Here is a 20714-nt window from a genome sequence, read left to right on the forward strand (position 1 = left end):
TTAACAGGATATCATTAACAAATATCTCTCCACCAGTCCACAGATCAACAGCAGCAGGTCATGTCAGGATACAACCCTGAAGCCAGAGTTGTTCCCATTTCCAGGTAGTTGTTGACTTTACTAAGCATATTTCCCTTATTTCTAAACAGATCCTGTTCACTCAGGGGAGCTAATCCCCTACGCCTGATACTTAACTGAGAGCAGTGAGGTGTGCACTGCTACTGTACTCCAGCTTCAGAGGTGATGGCACTCCTCTGAGTTAGCTCCTAAAGGACATGCATGAACAACGTTGTGGGAAGAAGTGTACAGAACAGCTTTTCTGATGGCTGTTTTTCACACCACCTTTGGATGCTAAAAGAAGCTGACTGGCTGAGACTCTTCCAAGTAAGACTATCTGAGTAAGAGATCATCAAGTCTGACTAAGTGATCACTGAGTCTGACTCAGTGAACTGCCCAGGTTTAACGAGATAGGAGTGCTGTGCTGGAATTGCTTGCAGGTTGAAGGCTGTGTGCCCCATAGCACCATTTCCTTCGTGACCAGGACTACCTGTCTGACCAAGACACTTCTTGGAACTGAAAGCAGCCATCAGCTGATACTGAAATCTGGGACCGCTGAGTCTGGTGGAACACAACCTCACCTTGCTAGAACCTGAAGGCATGCAAATGTTATGGTGTGGTCAGTGATATAGAAGTTGCTGACAGGTCACAGGTACTTGATCTAGTCTATTACCTAAAATTTTATCAGCGTAGAATTTGAACTATGCCTGGACTTTAATAGGACAACAATAGCATAAAAAAAAAAAAGAAAAAAGAACTGATTTTTTTGGCTTAATCAAATTGTATTCACATAGCTTTGGCAGTTGCTGTGGTCATAATTAAACTTTCCATGGAACATGAGGTACAGAACTCAGAACTCTTTTCCTGAACAAGAATCACATAATTCCCAATGTTTTCAAGTGGTTTTGGAGCCCCAATAGTTGTAGTTAATGGCTATTCATTGATAGCCTTTGGTATACTAATGCAAGTTAGGCCACTGGCGTTACTGTCCTTAATCTTGTTTGAAAGTAGACTTTGGGAAAGCTGAGCAGATCAAGGGCTGTGCACACTGGGAAACTGGTAGAAAGCTTGAAACTGATAGCAATGCTTTGAAGTATGTGTGGAAGCAAGCAAGAGTATGGAATAGGCAGGAAAATAATTATGTCCTCCTCCTCACTGTGAATAAAAGACTGAGAACAATAGCAGCCTGGAAAGGAGACTAAGAAAGTCATTGGGAAGCTTTAATAATGCTATGATCCAAGCAGGAATATAAGTTGGGAAAAATAGGCTCCACAAAGCAGCTACCAGCTGAGAACTGAGCCTTGCCAAACTTTTTAATATGTAATAAATATGGCACAATTTGGCAGCAGTGGAGTTCATGTGATTCCTGAAATAACATACATCCAAGTTAAAAATGAAGTCACCGTGAAAAAGGACCCTTTTACAAGCAAAGACTGGTGAAAGCACATCTCCCAAGAAAATGTAGTAGCTAAAAAAAATGAAGTGTGTTTAATTTACAATTCATTCAACAATATAGAGAGAGAAAGTCATATTGAGAAGCCCAGTGTGCAGCATTCTCCAGCACAAATAGCTTGGAACTTAAATAGTCACACATACTTATGGGAGTGTGACTGGATTATGCAAATACTATTCACATACACAAAAATTGGAAATTGTGGATAAAAGGAAAATTTCAAGATAGGCCCACAAGCTGGGAGTGAGGTAATCACAGCATTAAAGACAAATATTGGATCGCTCAGTATGTTGTATTGTAGGTGTATATAAACTGATACAGGAAATCTATAGGAATAGATAGTACATAAAATCATGACAAATAATCAAAACATAAAATCATGAGGACCTTTTGTGCCTCGGCTAAAAATTTAAACTCAGAATTCTTATGAACAAACAATTCTAAATTATCACAAAAACGCAAAGATTTAGGTGGGAAAGGACCTTTGGTTCTCTACTCCAATCCCCTGCTCAGAACAAGGCTGACTTCAAAGCCAGGCTGGGGTGGCTTAGGGCCTTGTCTGTTAAAATCAAAATGCAAGAGGAAAGCATAATTCCTTATCACAATCTGTTCACAGCTGATGCAATTATCTTTGAAAGCAAATTAGGGATTAATAACTTTTTATAATGTCATTTTGCAAACTGCCAAGAAGCAGTGCCACTATGCCTGATAAGTGAATTTGTTCATGATTGGATTTGAGAGGTCCTTTTTGAAGTTTCAGTGGTATCTGAAACCAGTTCAGGTAGCTAGGCTATTTGTGCAGCATGAGGAGTCTTTAAGAAATATGAGAGTAAGCAAATCCTGTACTCCTGCCACCTTCAAAGTGGCCATCATTGGCTCTCTTATGTATGTTAAAAGGTGGAAATCTTCCACTAGTACTGTAACACACCTCTCTATGCCCACCTGGTGTTGCTGTGGCAGAACTTCAAAGCCAAAAAAGAATTATCAAGGAATATGTTAGAGGAGGGGAGTGGTGGGTGGGTAAGGTAGATAAAAGGGGGTTGTAGGAACTACGGTGTGCTGTTTAAAAGCCTAGTTTCCAATAGTAGCCTAAAGTGAATGAAGCCCTTTCTAAATAGCTACTACAAAGCAAGCTAGTACAAACCTTTTAGCAAACAAAACTCTACAGACCCTTTACTCAAAGTACAGAGACTTTCACTCAAAGACTACCCTTAAGCTTAGGCAAGATGCTGGCTAATGTGGTGCAGAAGTTCTGAAGTACAGAAGCGCAGCCCAAAACTGAGTGGTGTTCTCAGGCTGAGCCCGTGTGTTAATGGGAGCATTGTCTGCCCCGGATACAGCCATGGTCTGACCATGGAACAACCACACCTGGCAAGCCACTTCATCCTCTGTCATTGGCTACAAGTGAAGAGAAAACAAAGGTGTAGTTCTGCCTCCACAGACTTAGCCAGCCTCTTCTGAGCTATGCCTCGGGGGCCTTGTCCATATAAAGCATGAAAATTCCCCACAGCAAATTCCTCCTCTGTGCGATAAGTATATTGACACAAATCCAGCTCACTGATGGGAGATCTCCGGCATCTGAGGTTAGCTACAAGTAGCAGTGTTACATGAAGTACACCCTTCAGCTCTGTGTGCAACACAGCTCAGACATTTCCAGCCTGTTACTAATCAACCTAGTCAGATTATTCAGTACTAATCTTGGCCCTTTTTTGTCAAAAAATGTTCTGAATTCATTTCCGTTCTTTTTTGAACATACTTAATTCTTCGTTTTGAAGGAATGGTTTCAGAAACACCTGTTCAAAGCTCTCACTACAAGAGAATCAGCCATTGTTCCCTTTTTGCTTGTGGCAATTTGTCGGACTTCCACCTAACAGTTATTGGGAAATTATGTAATTAGACAAATCTCCTCAAAAGACTTGCTTATGAGAAGTCAATGGATCTATTCTTCATCCTCTGTTGTTTTATCAGCCATCCATATCCTGATCTGTTAGTTTTGATTTCTCTCAGGCCATGTTCCCCTTAATTCCAACAATTGTCAGTAACAATTTCATTGTGAATATACATATTTTAAAAAGTATGTAGCACAAGCAGAAGGATTTGCCAACTCTGAACTTCCTGTGCAACACTCAGATGTTCTGTAATAAAGGTTTTATTTTCTATCAGATTTTGGTTTCAGAACACAACTTTCAGTTGTTTTGTTCAATCTGTTCAAGAAGCAAACTTCTTCCTGAACATGCCTGGAGCCTAGAACACAGACAGCTGATGAGACAACAAAGGGAACAATGAGCAAAACATGATCTACATGTATGTCTCACTAGGGCACCTGTTTTGAGCAGGGTATAATAATACTACTAATAATAACCAAAACAGCTTTTCTAATGAAGCAAATGCAGCTATGCCAGTACAGGAGAACCTCACTGTCTGCCTCTACTTCACCCAGCAATGCTGCTGGGAAGGAGGAGGAGGCTGGGGTGGATTTAAACCAGGCAGAGCACATTACAGAGGAAAGTCACGGAAATGAGTTAGGAACAGGCTCTACCCAGGTCTGCTTTAGAGCAGGAAGGGTGAAGACTCTCCATTGGAAAGCTTGGGACTTGCTACAAACACAAGAGCACGGATGAAGAACTGAAACTGCGTATCAACATATGTGCTAACTACCACAGCATAGTCCCTAAATTCCCTTTTCTTTATGCCTTCCTTCCACCACTCCCACAGCACCGCTGCTACAGAGGAAGCACCTTCACTGATGTAGGTTGTGACCTCAGAGAGACTGCCCAACTATGCTTCATACAAAATAGCTGTACTAGCACAAAAATAGCTGAGAGTTCAGCTCTTTTTTGTGGTCCATTGTTGCAGTGGTTTCAGGAGTACGTTTTGAAGCACTTCCATCAACTCAATTTTACAGTCACAAAACAAAGGGAAATTCTCATTGTCACCTGTGTGGACCAAACACCACAGCTCGGTGTAAAGTCCGAGAATCTTGCAGCCCACCCATGCAGGCAGATTACTGCCCTGTGAGTTAACAGTTATTTCTTCAGCCAGCTGCTGAATTAAAAAACCTATAATGTGTTTCTAATTTCTTGAGAGACTGAGACAGAAATACTTTTGTTCTGCCTATTTTCCTGGGGAAAAAAGAGACATTGGATTTATGTGCAGCATGACAGAATGAAAAACTGGGGGATGATTTGATTTTTTTTCATTTTTCTTCATTGCTTTATTACTTCATGAAAGCAGTATATTTCAAGGTTATGTTTAATCATACTGGAAGTCAATAGGCATCAGTCCTTAAAAAGCTGGCTAGGGGTGAGGCTGCACAGGTGAAGGGCGAGAGACTTATAAAGCCTAAAATGTCCAGGAGGGGGTGGGGCCTCAGAAGCTCAGTTTCCAGAGGTAGGTTGAAATTTCAACACGGATTATATTTTTCCATCATTTAGTACTGCCAGTGGCTCCCCTTCCTTGAATGTGGGTACTCACCCCTACTTCCGGAGGGTCGGGAAGCCAGCCCAGTTCACCCTGTGCAGTGCTTGTGTCAAGTAGATCCACTGAAAACCAGAAGAGAGGGAAAAGATAAATCGGTGACCCAACTCATATAGCCCACAGAATGGTTTCATCCTTGTTTTGTCAAAGAAGGTAAAGCCTGCATTTCCTTTCTCAACCCCCCCATCCTTTGAAACCTTTCACGTTCAAAAAGCATGACTAGAGGAGGGAAGGAAACATAGGAGACAGGGCAGTTAGTCGGGAGTTAAAAGTTTTTACTAATATATGAGACCCCCTCCTATAAACATCCAAAAACCTCAACCCTGACAAATTTTATCACTTCCTAAAACTGTCCCAAAAAGGAAGAAGGAGGCTGAAGCCTATTCAAATGGGTACCCGGCATTAGCAGCTGAACACATATCTTTCCTTGAAATAGGAAGGCAGCAAACTAAACGGCTGAAGAGGAAGGCAATCAAATAAATTACCAACACAAAAGATCAATCAGTGTCGCCTCGAGGGACTATTCAGTACTTGAAACACAGGGGGAAAGTACAGAGGCAGTGTGAAGTTGTAGAAGGGACTTTCCATTGTCACGGTACCCAAAAGCCCGGAGATGCACCACTTGTGCAAATTGATGAGCCTCCTACTTCTAACTCAGACTGTCCACCAGCTGACGATGGCCTGGAAATCGTTTAACCCTCTCCCAACCTTCCGATTTTTTTGGCCGGGACATCAAGAGAGAGTAATGGCTCCGGCCATAGCATGGCCACTTCCTGCGGAATTGCACGGCTGCTTTAAGCCTCGCTCCTGGAGTCGTGTGACAAAGGAGAAAATCATTGGTATGTTCATTTTTAGCCCTCAAAGGAATTTGAAAACGCGATCACAGTTTGGCCTAAAGTCTTGATCTGAAGACACGTTTAAAAATGTGTCACTTTGTAGGCAAACATTGAGAAAGCAGAGGAGTTAGCATAAGACACACTGTGGGATGTGCAGCTTCGTGTCTGCCTTTGGGTCTGCCGGTGCTGCCAGAACAGACTACTGGCTTCTGTGCACCTATCGAAGTCCCAGCTTGGGAACATAGGAAACAGGAAAAATTCTGTGGATTCCCTTTTAGATTCTTGTGGGTGTATTCAGAGGGGTCGTTTCTGAACATCTCAGGAAAGAATCTGGGGGTGAAAGGTAGGAGTGAGGAGGTTTTAAAATGGCATTTAAATAACCAGGTTTCCTCCCCCTCATCTGACTGTTTTACAAATACTCCCTGCCAACTATAAGTAATAGTGTAAAGTGCAGATCAGCAAGAGTCCCGTGGAATGAGGAAGCAGGCTGTGGGCCCAGAATGAGAGATAAGAGGGATTGCGCTGCTGTTCTCACCTCTGAAACACCCTTTCAGGATTGGGAGAAGGGAAAAGCAGGAATCCAGGTTTTGCAAGTTCCAAGTGCTCACAGTATGGTCATATGGCAAAACCTTCCTAGCCACAGACTCCCTGTCCAGACAAGGCTCCTCATTCACTTCCCCCCTACTCTCAATCTCTTTATTTGAGATAATATTCTTCTGTGGTTAGCTCCAAAAGCTCAGAGGGTGAGGTAGCCTGTCTTGCCAGAACCATCACCCAGATAACATCTATGCCATCCCATCCTCTTCAGGACTGAAGCAGCAATGTGGAAGTGAGAGGGGCTGCATGGCAAGCTCTAGCAGAGCAAGGGGAAAGGAACTTGGAAGTGGCCAGGACAGGAACCTGGCAGAGCCCTTGTGCCATGCTCTGCACTGCCAGCAATGGCAGCTCCTTCAGCTGCTGAGTGCCCACTGGAGGGACAAAGCCCATCGCCAAGAAGTACTTCTCAAAGTGAATCGCACAACAGGATTCTCCACGGAAAGGATGATGGAGTCAGTAAGACTACAGAAGCAGAGGAATAAAGTCCTCGGGGACTACTAAATCTCTGCTCCACAGCTTTGCTGCCAGGAGCCTCACGTGGCTGTCCAGCCACAGGGGAGGAGGAGGTGTCCCCAAAAAGAAGAGAGGCTTCAGATAAGAGAGGACGCCTGGAAAATGAGCTGTTTCCCTGACAGACAAGTTAAGGGAGAGTGGATCACAGACACAGCCCAAATGAGATGGCTGAGATAGGGGAGAAGCAGGCAGACAGGTCCCTGACTGTTACTGCCAACTACTGGTCACACGCTTCTGGAAACCGAAGCCTGCGCGGTGCCACCCGGTGTTGCTTCTCACCCAGGCTGGCCTTCTCCACTACATCTGCCAGCTGCATCCATCGCGTAGCTGGATCCTTAGTGAAAACGTGTTTGTCAAGGACCCTTTAAAAGATCACTGAGCACTCGCAGAATCAGAGCTGAGCCCATGGCTGAAGTGCCAGTTATGACAAAGTCCCCTCAATCCAGAGCCTAGAGAAGTGAAGGAGGACTGTCCTTGGGATGGAAAGTCCCCAACATCTCTTGCTGAACAAACCAGAAGTCCCTAATCAGGAACTGACTGCAGGAGGAGGTAGGAAACAGAGCCGAAACACTTCCCTCACCTCTCTATTAAAAGTTACCATTCTCCCACATTTCATAACCACTGTGCAACTACCAAGATGGAAGGAAAAAAAAAATCACTACATTTAATAAAAGGGAGTGAGTGGTACAGGGAAGGGAAACATGGAAGCCTAAAGAGGTGGAAGAGGAAATTTTAAAGCCCAGCTCCATCTTTCAGCAGTAGGGTAGATAAAAGACTCTGATAAAATGACTGTCCGCTTGCTCATAAGGGTTAACTCCTAGGAGGGCTTCCTGAGGAAACTGCGGGGGTGTTGCCAGAGGAGGGGAGAAACTTTCTGAGTTTGTGTTTAAACTTGTTATCTGCAAGGCCCTTGTCTGAGGGGAACAGGGGCAGAATTCTCTTGGATCACTGGATATGCCGAGGCATTTGTGTTTCAGATAGGAGGAGGTGAAGGAGGACGAGAACATAACCTGGGCTCGTTCACTGAGCCACCGAGATTCGGATGGCATTTGCCAGGCCGTGGTCCCCCCACACGCGGCTGCCCTTCCCTGACCCCCCAGTCCCTCGGATGTGTTCCCGGAGCCCCAGACGCGTGGGCCAGGTCCCGTTCCCTGCCCCTTAGCGAGGTCGCTCTCGCTGCGCGCCCCAGCCCAGCCCTCCAGGCAGCGGGACCGACGGCGGGTCCCACGCTTACCTTCTTTGCCGTGCGCCTCGGGAGGAAGGAGAGCCCAGAGGAGAAGGAGCCCGAGGGAGGGCTCCATGCCGCCGCTGCAGGTGCTCAGCCCCAGGCTGGCCGGAGAGGGGGCCCGGCTCGCAGCCCCCTCCGGCTCCGGCCTCCGTGCCCGGGCAGCTGCGGGCAGCGCATGGGCCTCTCCCGCAGCCTCCCGAGCGCGGCGCGCACGTTGCACAAGCGCCCGCCTGGCCCACGGTGGTGATGAAAGATCAAGGCGAGTGGGTGGAGAAGCCTTACTGCCTTTACCTGTTCTAAGGGGCTGGTCACAGACTTCCCATCTGGCAGGCAAATAAACCCACCTTAAAGGCAGCCACCTCTTTTCTGGGAGCCTCCCTCCACCTTTGCTCCACTCCCGTACGAGGCTCCCGATTGCCACCTCCTGGGCGGCCCTCGCCATCCTTCCCGGTCCCGACGGCCCCGGCAATGGCTTTAAGTTGAAATTTTAGGAAGAAATTCTTCAGGGTGGTGCAGTACTGGAACAGGTTGCCCTGGGAGGTTGTTGCTATTCCACCCCTGGAAGTGTTCAAGGCCGGGTTGGATGGGACCCTGGAGCAATCTGGTCTAGTGGAAGGTCTAGTTCCAACCCCCATGGCAGAGCAGTTGGAAATAGATGATCTTCCAGGTCTCTTCCAAGCCAAGCCATTCTGTGATTCTGTGATCTGTGATAATGAGGCTAAAACCACTGAGCCATCCTCACTTAATATGTTTAAGAAATCCATCTGTACACGGGGACAGCGGCCTGTTTCATTCCCAAGTATGTCACAGAACGACAGCGATACCACTTTGTCTGGCAGAAGTACTGTTTTTCATTTAGTATGCTCCTCTGCATTGATGGACAGTGTCTGCTTTTCAGCAAAAAAGAAATCATGGGAGAGGAAGCAAACTAGAAGGATTCTTTCTCTGTGTAAGAAGACCTCATGGGATTTTTCGTTTTCTTCCTGAGGGACATAAATATGAAAGAACTTGCCTTTGTTCTGTCTCTTCTGGCATCCATCAAGGATGTAACTCCCATCCATACACAGCTATTACACCCCTCCCCGTAAAATACAGATGGTATTATTGCACTTACACTTGCTGTACGGCTGCATTCCTCATGCTCTCTTCCTCCTCCTCCCCAAGGAAGGCTAAAGAAAGGACCTTGTCAGGTTGCTTAGAGAGGCTGGGGGATCTCCACCCTTGGAGATGTTCCAGATTTGCCAGGACACAGCCATGAACAATATAACCACCTCTGGAGTCAGCCCTGCTCCGAGCAGCATTTGGGACTGTGAACTCTCTGAGGGCCCTTGCATCTAATCTTTCAATGAATCCTGTGGTTCTCAAAGCCTACATCTTGAGAAAGCAAGATCTATCCCAAGATGTCTGAACATAGGCAAGAGAAATTTCAGAACAAATGGTTACAATACTAAGCTTTAAATTTTACGTAGCACATGAAGTAAAATATAGGTGCAAATAATTCAAATGTAAATGGCATTCAGAGTAGTTGTACATTAAATTTGTTACAGTTTAATCCTGTCTAAAGTTCTCTTTATCAGTCCACAGTACTAAGTCCCAAACTTTTATGCCTATGTTTCCCCCACAGTTGAATGACTCCCATTGCAGGAGTCATGTAAGATTTTTTGGTCCACAACACATACTTTGAGTTTGTAGTGGGGGAATGTGTCCATTTAGGGCTTCATTTGGACAGTTCTGTGCCTTCTTCAGTCTATGATGTAGCAGTGGGGCAGACAGACCCACAGCTAACTTCTCTGTGATGGGACGACATAGGCAAGGCCTAAATAGACATGAAATGGGGAAGAACCATTTGCAACTGGAGGATAAGGCTCTAGGGCAGGCCAGGAGCTCATGTCCTTCCTCAGGAAAAAAAAATCAGTGTCGAGGTCTGACATTTGGCTCCTCAGGGCTAACAGTTTGCATCTGTAAAATCCCAGAAGTGACAAGTTCTGGAGTGAAGATCCTTGGGAAGCTCTATCTCCATTTCACTGGTGTGCAGATACTCGGAACATCTGATCTAAGGAGTAGGCAGGAAGCAATTTACTAGGGCTTACTGGAGAACGTGGCCTAAAAAAAATTCCTTTCTTTTTCTCCCCCTCATAGTGTGGGCAGAGGGGATCAATTGGGGTTTTCCAGATAATGGTGGTCAGAAATTGTATTTATTGCTTTGTGTTTTTTCAGATTGGAGATCACCTAGGGCAGCTGACAGTCAGAATGTGTACAATGATAGTGAAATAAAATACAGTCTAATGTTTCAGCAGGATCAGGATCTGAAGAAAATCTATAAACAAGTGGGAGCGCACAGAAGTAAAAACACGAAATGCATAGAACTTTGCTGATACCTGTAAAAGCTCTGCAAGATTGCTTTCCCATGTGTCCTCTGCCCCAAAATGCAGATCCAAAGGGAAAAAGAGGGAATATCCACAGAGGCTTTAGCCAGAAGAGTGAGTACCACACATGCATTTTCATACTCAGTATTTCATTGACATTGTTATTCTGTTTGTGCATCACAAGCTTGGATTTTGTATTTGGAAATCGTTGGGCAAAATTAATTCTCTGACTGTAAAAAAAACACAAACAAAACCACCAACAACAAACAACTAAAACAAACAAATCCCAAACAAACAACAAATAAGCAAAACTGAAAGAACTTAATTAAAAAATCTTTTTATGTCTTGTTTACAATCATATTCTATGATTCTATGATTTACATCTCCACAGCCTCTCACTCTCATGGCTTCCCAGTGAGCATCCCATCTCTGGCATGCCTCTTGTGTTAAGAAGGTAACTGTGTCTTTTCAGCTCACTCTCGGCATGTCTTTGGGCTGATTCTCATCCTCTCTTTCTTGGCCCTCTGAGTATTTCTGAATTGCAGGGCACATTTTTTCCTTCCATTCCCCAGAATCTTGTTTTGAGTATCACTGTGATTAGGTATCCAGCTGGAAAATATCACCACACAACACACCTGGGCTTTCCTCCTACAGCTATGTGGGCTTGTGGTGAGGGAAGTGAGGAGGAAGGCTGTGCACCAGGTCTTGTTTTGATGTGCTGTTGGGAAAGTCAAAGGGCGCTCCCAAGGCTGAGTCGGGACGTGCTTCTTTTGAACTGCAGTTCAGACAGAACTGTCTCATATGATTCTTACAAATTGTTTACTGTGTTTGCTGCTCCTCATATTTTAGAATGAGTTTCACCATTGTGCTGTTAAATGTCCTTACAGATGATGAATGAAACAGAACCTAGAAATAATCTCTGGAGTTCCTCACTTGATATGACTTCCCTAATTATCAAAGCATCCCTTTGGTACTGATAACTTGAATCTGTGCATCCTGAACTGGCTTTCAGTAAGGTAGCATAGTAACATACATTATAGGTCTTCCAACGCCTCAAATCCATTTTGCAGCTTCAGTTAGAAGGAGGAACTTGCTCTTGTTCTGTGGTCTCTGATTCACTCCTTTTATCCACTATTTCTACAACTCTAGAAATAATCTATGACAGCTCTGTAGAGCCTAAGATATGCTCTGTATGAATGTCTTAATCTCTGTATAAAAAATTGTGCTTTCTGTCCCTTATTCTCACCTGCATGACCACAGTTAAATATTCTAGTGTTTTCATGTTTATCTTAGAAGGTTTTCTGGCTCTACTCCACCAGCAATTATCTAAGAATATTTCAAACAGCTGACTTCAGACTGTTTTTCTGCAGAAAACAGACTCGTACCATTTAGTGGTTTAAGCTGTTAAATTAGTTTTGTATACAGACATTTTGCATTCAGAAACTCAGATTTTGTTTTAAATAGATATTTTAAACTCCTACGAAGAAGCACAAGTAGCTCCTCTGGATCACAGAGCAGCCACCCTTGTGTTAGAGACCTGAGGATCTGACTGCACAAGTAGTCAAGCTGGTTATCTTTCTCCCTTGAGAAGAACAAGGGCAAGGGCATGAATGAAGCTGATAGAGACAAGGCGTAGATCTGAGTTTTCATACACAGAAGAAGCAGGGGACACTTCCTTATTCTTCCTCACATATGTGAGATAAACACCCTTGGAGATGTACAAGCTTTGCCTGAAAGGCCCTGAATAACCTGACATAGTTTTGGTGTTAACCCTGCAGTGCGCAGGTATTTGGGCTAAAGACCTCCAGTCATCCCTCCCCACATCAATCTTTTGCTCATTCAGTTCATCATTGGTGGATGAGCAATCGCATCTTCTTCCACCAGGAATGTAGACAGTTCCTTACTTGGGCTGCAGTCAAAACAGGAGGGTAGCCTCCCAAATATATCTTCCACCTGACAGAGATGTCATACAGTACATGAACTAGAAGAAGCCCAGTATTCCTGAATAAAACTCCACTTACTTGATCATCAGCAACACACTAAATAGGTGTTTCTCTACCTGCTGATGCCCTGGTTGGACACCTGATCAGGCAGGGAAGCGTGTTTGCACTGCTGCCTGAACTGCAGGCTTGCTGGCTTTTGTCTCTGGATAAGCTTATCCTGCCATGGTCTGCCATGCTCTTATTTGGCTTGCAAAACAGGGCTCAGTTAAATTATTACACCATCCTGCAAATGAGGGGGAGGACCTTGCTTTTCCGCAGAAATTACCTGAGATAACTCTCTTGCCGTGTTAGCCCAGCTCTGCTCCCCCTCGTGGTCCAGCGGCTGTGGAGCCCCAGATGTGTCCCGGCTGCCTCCGGGAGAGCGGCCAAACAGGGCTTCGCCTAGGCTGAGGTGTGACATTTTGTATGGACAAGAGGAAACCAATGAAAACCAAGTCATAATAGAATCTGATTCATTCTCCTAATCATAAAACTTCCCTAAGTGATACAAATCTGGGTCACAAGAGTTAGTTACTTTCTATTATACTATTGCAGCACATTATAGAATTAGAAATCCAAAAAGTGCAGTTCTACACTTAACACTCCTCTTGGAGAGCACATTCTTCTTGGCCACCTTTAAAGACATTTATTCATCTTGGTGGCATTAAGATTTCATGAGAGGATTCAATTTCTCTTTGAGCATTACTGACACAACAGAATATGTGTGATAAACATAAAATCTGACCCAGATAAATTTGATTTCTAGTAGAGAAATTACTGATTACTTATTTCTAGTAGAGAAATGCTGATGACTTATTCCACTACATTATAGAAAAGTAAGATTATAATATTTTTAGTAGCTGAATCAAAGCTCAAAATATAGCAATGGTAACTTCTGCATGGCAAACACATACCTCCCTGTAATTTGTAATTTCTTCATATTTTCCTGCTGTTCTTCCCCTCTCCTGGATTAATTATGTTCAAGCATGGAATATCTCACTGACACTGAAAAGGCTTTACTAATATACAACAAAAAGCCATACCACAAGTCACTTAGATAGTGTGATTTTAAATTTATTTTTTCTGCTCTTACAGTTGAATGTGTGAGTTAATAAATCTTTTCTTTTTCTGGGGATTTACAACAAAATATTTTAAAGCTTTTATGTCTATTTCTAATATGTTTTTTCAAGATATTTTTATGGTCCTCTTCTTAACAAATTACAGTTGCCTCCACAATGTAAACACAAGAAGCTTGCCCATATTTGTTGCTGTTGTAGCTTGATCCTGATGTTGAAGAGTTACTGTCCAGTGCAGAAATGAAATAGTTTCCACTGTTCACTGTGTTAGCAAGCAGCATTCTCCCTGAGAGGTGTCAAGGTGGACACCAGGAGAAGATATTTGAAGCAGACACCTTGCAGGTGGAAAGAGGGCATTGAACATGTTAACATCTTCCCGACTCACTGCCAACTCTATTCTCAGTTCAGCCTCCCACTTGATTTTTTGAAACTTGAACTCATTAATTAAATCAAAACATGAAAACTGAAATGAATGCTGAGAGCAACTGTACAGCAAAACCACAATGAAACACTACACAGATTTTAGGAGACCTGATTTTCAGCAGTGACTAGGCTAGAGGCCATATGCTGCTGAGCCATCAGGTCTTCCCTCAACTTTACATGCCAATTTGTAGAACCAGACGGTCTTACATCCTCACATACCAATTTGTAAAACCAGACTGTCTCATATTCTTGCACTTATGCAGGTAAAGCCAAAGGTACACACTGGGTGGGTATCGACCTTCCCATTCTCTTTTTCCTGGACTTGCTTGGAAGACAACTGAGCACAATAGGATCTTTAGAGCCAAGAGCTTTAGGTTAGGGATACAGTGCTGGAATTATTAATAACACCTTCAGTCAGCTTTTTGATGTGGAGGTACTTGTAGGGCAAGGTGAAACTAATTCTGAAACCAACCAGCTGGCAGGAGCTTCACCTCATTCTTCAGCTCCACTTTGGTCTCCTGATTAGTTTTTGTCCTATATTCCTGGTTGCTTCCTGAAACAATCCATTAAAGGAAACTGAAGGCTTGTGCAACAGCTAAGTTGATAAATAAAAAGCTTGTAGAAATGTTTAATTCTGTGGAGAAATGGCAGATTATTTAAGTATATTTAATTCCCATTAGCTTCTTTACGGGGGTGTGGACTATATTTGTTTTATATCATATAGAACGTATTGGATTTTATATGCTGAATACATAATTTCATATAATAGTAAAAAACAATCTCAGGAAGGACTCATCTCTCTTCTTTTGTAAATCTTCTATCTATAAATATCTGCAAGAGAAACTCCTATAGCTTTCTAGCCTTTATAATAGTAAAATATGTTAATAGTAAAGTAATAACACTAAATATTGCTCCTTTGGCATATTCATAATAAACATCAAAACCAGAAGCCTTTTCTTAATAAAGAAAATCTTTGACAACTTTTCACCCTCATGATATTAACATCTATTTTCTAGGTTTGCTACAAGCCCACATCCATTTCATTTTACAACTCCATTATCGTAAATAGCTGTATTAATTTCACCTTCCTGCTTCAGATCAAAGGATAAAAACCATCTATTTGGGTAAATATAGGATTATTTGCAGGTTTTCTAAACTTTTAAGGAATGTGAAAGAAAGAAAGAAAGAAAGAAAGAAAGGCTGGTGGACTCACTTTCCATGTAAGCCAAAACAGACAGAATGTTATAACATGACTTTGTCAAGGGAAAATAAATACACTGAAATGTCTTCCTAGCTCTTAAAACTGGACTTTTGCCAAGTTTTCAACTTTCCTTACCCATAATAGAAACAAATCCCCTAGATAAACTTTTTGTATTTATACTCCTAGGAAAATAAGGATTTTGTTTTAATGCAAGTGCATTTATTTCTTTTAGGAGATTGATTATTTATAGGAACAACTTTTAGGAAATGTCTTACCTGGCTTGCCAGCAAAGCATAATGGTGTGCAAAAAACCCCCCAAAATGAAACAAAAAAACACCAACCAAACAAAAACAAACAAACAAAAAACACCAAAGCATTTTTCTCTGGTTTCTCTCTATACTGAAAGGGAGGTTTCCCTTGTATCCTCCCAGTATGTCTGGTACTGGTAGTAGCTCTCAAGGAACCACCTTGAAGTATCGCCTTAAATGGAGGAGCCTTTCAGTGGCATGTACCATTCAAGGTGCTGGACCTTGAGCATCCTGAATGCTGCCCAAATCTGGCCCATCATCCTCCAAACTCTCTTCATTTTTGAGAATGTGGACAGCTGATCACTGATGTGATCTTACAGGTTGAACTCTTACAGGCTGGGCTCTGGTGCTCCACCACTGATAAGATCTCTGTTCTTACACAGTGCTTGCTCAGGGCCGCCTTTATGAAATTAATTGCAAGGGTGAATACTCTGTTTGTATGGCTGTGTAAACCATAAAGTGATTCTTAGTGATGTCCTAATTGGTTTCACTGGAAAACTTCATGACATCTATGTTTGCCAGATCTCAGGTCTCAGCAAATTTGGGAATGCAAGCATTCCTCTTCCAAGAATGGACAAGACTACTTGTGAAATGCAGGTATCCAGCTGTACTCATTCACTGGGGAGTCTTGAATCTCTACCCAACCCAAAAAACTACAACACCCATGGAAAGATCTTTTCCATGCCCATCTTTGTTTGGAGGTGGAATGTGCATTTGTCAAAATCTGCTCTGCCTGGCTGAATCCTGCTGTTCCCTATGAAGGTCTGAAAATAGCTTAGAAATTACCTTTTAAAAATTATTATTCTGTGCTCACGCCTACATCAGGGATGGTGCTGCCTTACTTCACTTGAGCACTCTCCAGCTCTCAGCACACAGTGTGCTGAGTCAACAGGACTGAAACAGCCACTTGTTGAGTGGAAAAGGGACCTCAGGCAGGTCCAGTCAATTAAAAGATAACATTTTAGAAAGGAAATGGGTGTGATATCTCTGATACATTGCTGCTGCTCTTACCTCATACTCTCTACATATCTGTACAGTGCCCAACACAGCTGGCATGGGATGGGGGGAAAGGGTGCTGTGAATGGGTGTGGGAATACTGATAGGGCTAGTCTTAGACTAGTGGATGTGGGAATACTGGTGAGGATGGTCTTGGGCTCTAGGATATCTCCTCACTCTGTTCATCTGCAAGAACATTGGGTAGAGAAAGCGTCTTCTCAGAAAGCCCCCACTGCTTGTCGTACTTCCCACATGTATCTCAGGCTGGGAGTCTAACCTGACTGCTGTTTAGGTCATTTCATCCCTTCCAAAGGCATCATCTGTATCCTTGCGGTGAGGAGAGGTCTGTCCAGGTGCCTCTGTTCTGCAGTGGTTTGTGAGGAACATCCTGGTTCAGGGGAGAGCCCTGCTATCTTCCCACAGCAGGTCACAGTTCTCTCTCTGCTATCTCACACCCACAGCTGCCAGAAATATGTGAGGGCCTCTACCAAGGCTTTGAACAGTGTTATAAACCTCAGTGTCTTTCTGTCCTTCAGTTTTATTGCCAGGCATTTGGACAGAAGGCAGGTTAGAAACCTCTGATGCAAAGTCCTGCTAATCTCAGGAAGGACCTCTGGCCACCTCAAGTCCAGCCAACTGCTTGCAGCAGGATTGACTTCAAAGCTTGATTTGACTTGACAGGATTTAGAATTGATGCTTCCTCTTCTGCTTGTGCTCATTACAGTTACTTAATAGTATTTGATGCCAAGTACTTCTCTAATGTAATTCTGAAGTACTTCTCTATTAGTAGATAGTGTTCTCTCATTGAGACCCTCTCCTTCTCACTTTTTGGAAGAGCTGGTAGGTGATTAAAATGTTCTCTGCAACTTTGATAATTTTAAATAATGCAGCTAAGTGTTTGCCCACAGAGTAATTAGGTATTCATTGACTTGAGAGCCAATATTCTGTGTTAATGTTTTAGGCAGGCTAGACTCTGATCTTGAAGACAGCTTTTAATGTCAGTTTTAAATTCCACATTTCTCTTTTGTCAGAAGGCTCCAAGTTAACTTCCTTAGTTACAGTGCCAATTTCTTACATTTGTCAAATCCACTTACCATAATTTTTAATGATTGTAGCCCAGAGAAAACAAATACCACTCTGCTTTCTCAATCTGCCCAGCGAGAGAGTTGAGGGCAGCTGGGGTGCTGAAATTCCTTTGGATTAGGCAGAGGAACAGAAGCAAACATTTTAATTTTTTTCTCAACTATTTTCTATGTAAGAGGTGGGTTCTGAATCATGGGGTCTCTATGGCCTTTAAAGAGACATGGGGAAGGGAAGTATTAAATAAAATAATTAAGTTGGTTCTTTCGCCCCCTCTTCCTGGCCAAAACTGATCTTCTCTAATTTGTCTGAATCATCCTGTTCCTCCTACACATAGGAAACTCATAAAATAGCACTGCTTTGCACCTTTCAGACTCTTATGTCTGCTGCAGTATCCAGCCTATGCTGTAACTCACTGGTTTTGCTGAAGAAATTGCAGTAACTGTGGCAGCAGTATTATTACTTTAACAATTACAGATCTCAACACTCCCCAGGCGTTCATATTTATATGATGCAGTCTTTGGTGGTGAAAGTCACATGATAAAACAAGTATCTTAGCCTTTGTGTTGCCATAGGAACAATCCAAACCTAAAGCATCTCCCAATAAAAGGAAATATGCTTTGCTTCCTGCAAAATAGGCATAGCAAAGTCATACTCTTGTTAGACTGTTGGCATTTTAACTTTCAATATGTAGAATAATTCAATGTTAGATGAGTTTACGCTATCAATCTTTCCATTTGTCATTGGATGCCAGAGTGCAGCCTTCTACTAAATTTGGAGAAAACCACAGCTATTTTACCCTTCTTTCTAGCCATGGACTTTCTTCTTCTAACCTTCCTTTAAGCCCCTACAGATTTATTGTGCTGCTAAACTTACCAGTCTAAAATTTGTAGTGATTACCCAATTTCTACTGTCATCTTGATAGAAAAATAACAAAACCAATACTTTAATATTGGTTTATTAGCTTTAAAAACTTTTGTGTTGATTTTCTGATTGTGCTGGCATGACTATGAATGTAAGCCTGAATATGTATGTGATCAGAGAAGCGAGACCAGTGATTGATCAAAGCTCCTCATCCTCACAACTCACTAAAGCATTTTCCTTTAGATCAAGTGTTGGGGATTTTTTTGAGCAGAGATATCTTTTTCTCATAAATGTAGTGATGCACGTAGAATTCTGCCTGGATATTTGCCTAAGTGAAGTCTATGGTGATCTGGTTATAGGGCTGTTTCCCAACAAGAATGTGTTTGTTCTACTAAAATTTACCACACACAGACATCACAATTCTGATAGTATCCCAGTTCACCTATTTTCTTCTTCCTCAGCATTTTCCTGAGGATCCCTCTGATTTCCTTGTTCCTCAGACTGTAAATGAGGGGATACATTAAAGGAGTAACGTTAGTGTAGACCAGAGACACCACCTTGTCCTGGCCCGGTGAGTAATTGGACTTGGGACGAATGTAGATGAAGGTGGCACAGCCGTAGTGCAGTAAGGTGATGGCCAGGTGCGAAATGCAGGTGGAAAAGGCCTTGCCCCTTCCCACAAGGGAGGTGACACCTAACAAAGCCACAGCAATGCAGAGGTACGAGGCCAGGATCAGGAGGAAGGGGAGCAGCAGGAGGAGCACGCAGGCCGCCAGCAGGGCCAGCTCGGCGGCGTAGCCCTGTGTGCAGGCCAGGCGCAGCACGGCAGGCACGTCGCAGAAGAAATGGTCGATGCAGCAGGGCTGACAGAAGGGCAGGCGGAACACAGCCACCGTCAGGCCCAGGGCCACAGTGAAGGCTCCCAGGGCGCAGGCCAGAGCCAGGCGGAGGCACAGCCCCTCGCCCATGAGGGCCGCGTAGCGCAGGGGCTGGCAGACGGCCACGTAGCGGTCGTAGGCCATGGCTGCCAGCAGGAAGCATTCGGCACCACCAAGGGCCACAAAGAAGTGCATCTGTGTGGCACAGCCCAGCATGGAGATGGGGCTGCCTGCCCACTGCCAGGCTGAGCAGCGCCTTGGGCACGATGACTAAAGTGTAGCACAGCTCCACAGCCGAGAGTTGGCCGAGGAAGAAAAGCATGGGAGGACGTGAGGGTTCCATCACCACCGCTATGAAGATCATCATATTCCCTGCCAGTGTGACCAAATGAACAATGAGGAAGGTAAAGAAGAGCAGGACCCGTAGATGGAGCAGCTCAGGAGAAGCCGAGCAGGATGAACTCCATGGTTGCACCACTGCTCACATTGTCCCTCTCCATGCAGCCTTCGCATGGCATCTGCAGGAGGGAAACAGAAGGGAAACAGCTGAATTCAATGCCTGGCAATCAATTCCAGATAGGAAATAATGCTGCAGTACTGTAGAACCAGCTTAGTGTGAAAAATGCGTATTTTATGATTGGCTTTTCGCAAATATTAAAATGTGTTTTGTTTGAAAGTTATACTGCATTAATTCTCTTAAGTAGTGTGCTAAATATAGTTTTAGGTTATAACAAAATGTTAAAATAGAAACTACGCTATGTAAGATACTTTTTTAAAGAAAGGACTCACAGCAAGATAGCAGTCACAGGACACCTAAATCTTTCAGAGAAAAAGAATTTATTGCTATCTTATCAGAGGGACTGAACTTCTTCCCACCTTGCTCAGGCTTGAAAGTGCCATTAGGATTATCAGAAAGAAGTTGAGGATGACCAGACAGAATCCTGTGTTTGAATGGAATTTATACATCATGTATGAGGTGTATGAATATGCAACAGGCTTTTGTTTTTAAGGGTTAATCCTCTGTTAAAGAGTGTCCTTTTTTGGGCCCATAACTCTTTGTATCTATTGTCTCATATTAGCCTAATTGAAATTGTCCAAATTATTATTACTCTAATTGTATTACTGTTTTTATAACCATTTCATTACTATTAAACTTTTTAAATTTTAAAAACAAGTGATTGGTGTTTTTCGCAGTAGTAAAGCTTATTGGGTAGGGAGGAAGGCAATTTCATTTAAAAATAAAAACCCCAAACTTCAAACCTGATTTCACTCAGCCACTCTCAGCATACTCTCAGACCCATATTCTCATAACCACCAAGGTTCTTGTGCCAAAACAATCAGTCTGGGATTCTTTGTCATGACATTGGTGACAACGACTG

The 20714-nt window shown here is 43.3% G+C and overlaps 2 protein-coding genes across 2 annotated transcripts in view; both read right to left on the reverse strand.

Annotated features, from left to right (window-relative positions):
• The window catches only part of EPHA1 (EPH receptor A1), a 33919-nt gene extending 25685 nt beyond the window's left edge, over positions 1 to 8234 (reverse strand). Inside the window, exons 1-2 of the mRNA XM_036382133.1 lie at positions 8168 to 8234; positions 4985 to 5052 (exon numbers count right to left, since the gene is read on the reverse strand). Of these exons, the coding sequence (XP_036238026.1) occupies positions 4985 to 5052; positions 8168 to 8234 (135 nt within the window). The remainder of the gene's footprint in view (positions 1 to 4984; positions 5053 to 8167) is intronic.
• Positions 8235 to 18848: 10614 nt separating this feature from the next.
• On the reverse strand, positions 18849 to 19853 carry LOC118685403 (olfactory receptor 10AC1-like). Its single transcript, XM_036380914.2, is given in 4 exon segments — positions 18849 to 18900; positions 18902 to 19566; positions 19568 to 19774; positions 19776 to 19853. Coding segments are annotated over 4 exon segments (1002 nt in total).
• Between the last annotated feature and the right edge of the window lie 861 nt (positions 19854 to 20714).

This window comes from Molothrus ater, chromosome 2 (genome assembly GCF_012460135.2).
Source record: "Molothrus ater isolate BHLD 08-10-18 breed brown headed cowbird chromosome 2, BPBGC_Mater_1.1, whole genome shotgun sequence".
NCBI lineage: Eukaryota > Metazoa > Chordata > Aves > Passeriformes > Icteridae > Molothrus > Molothrus ater.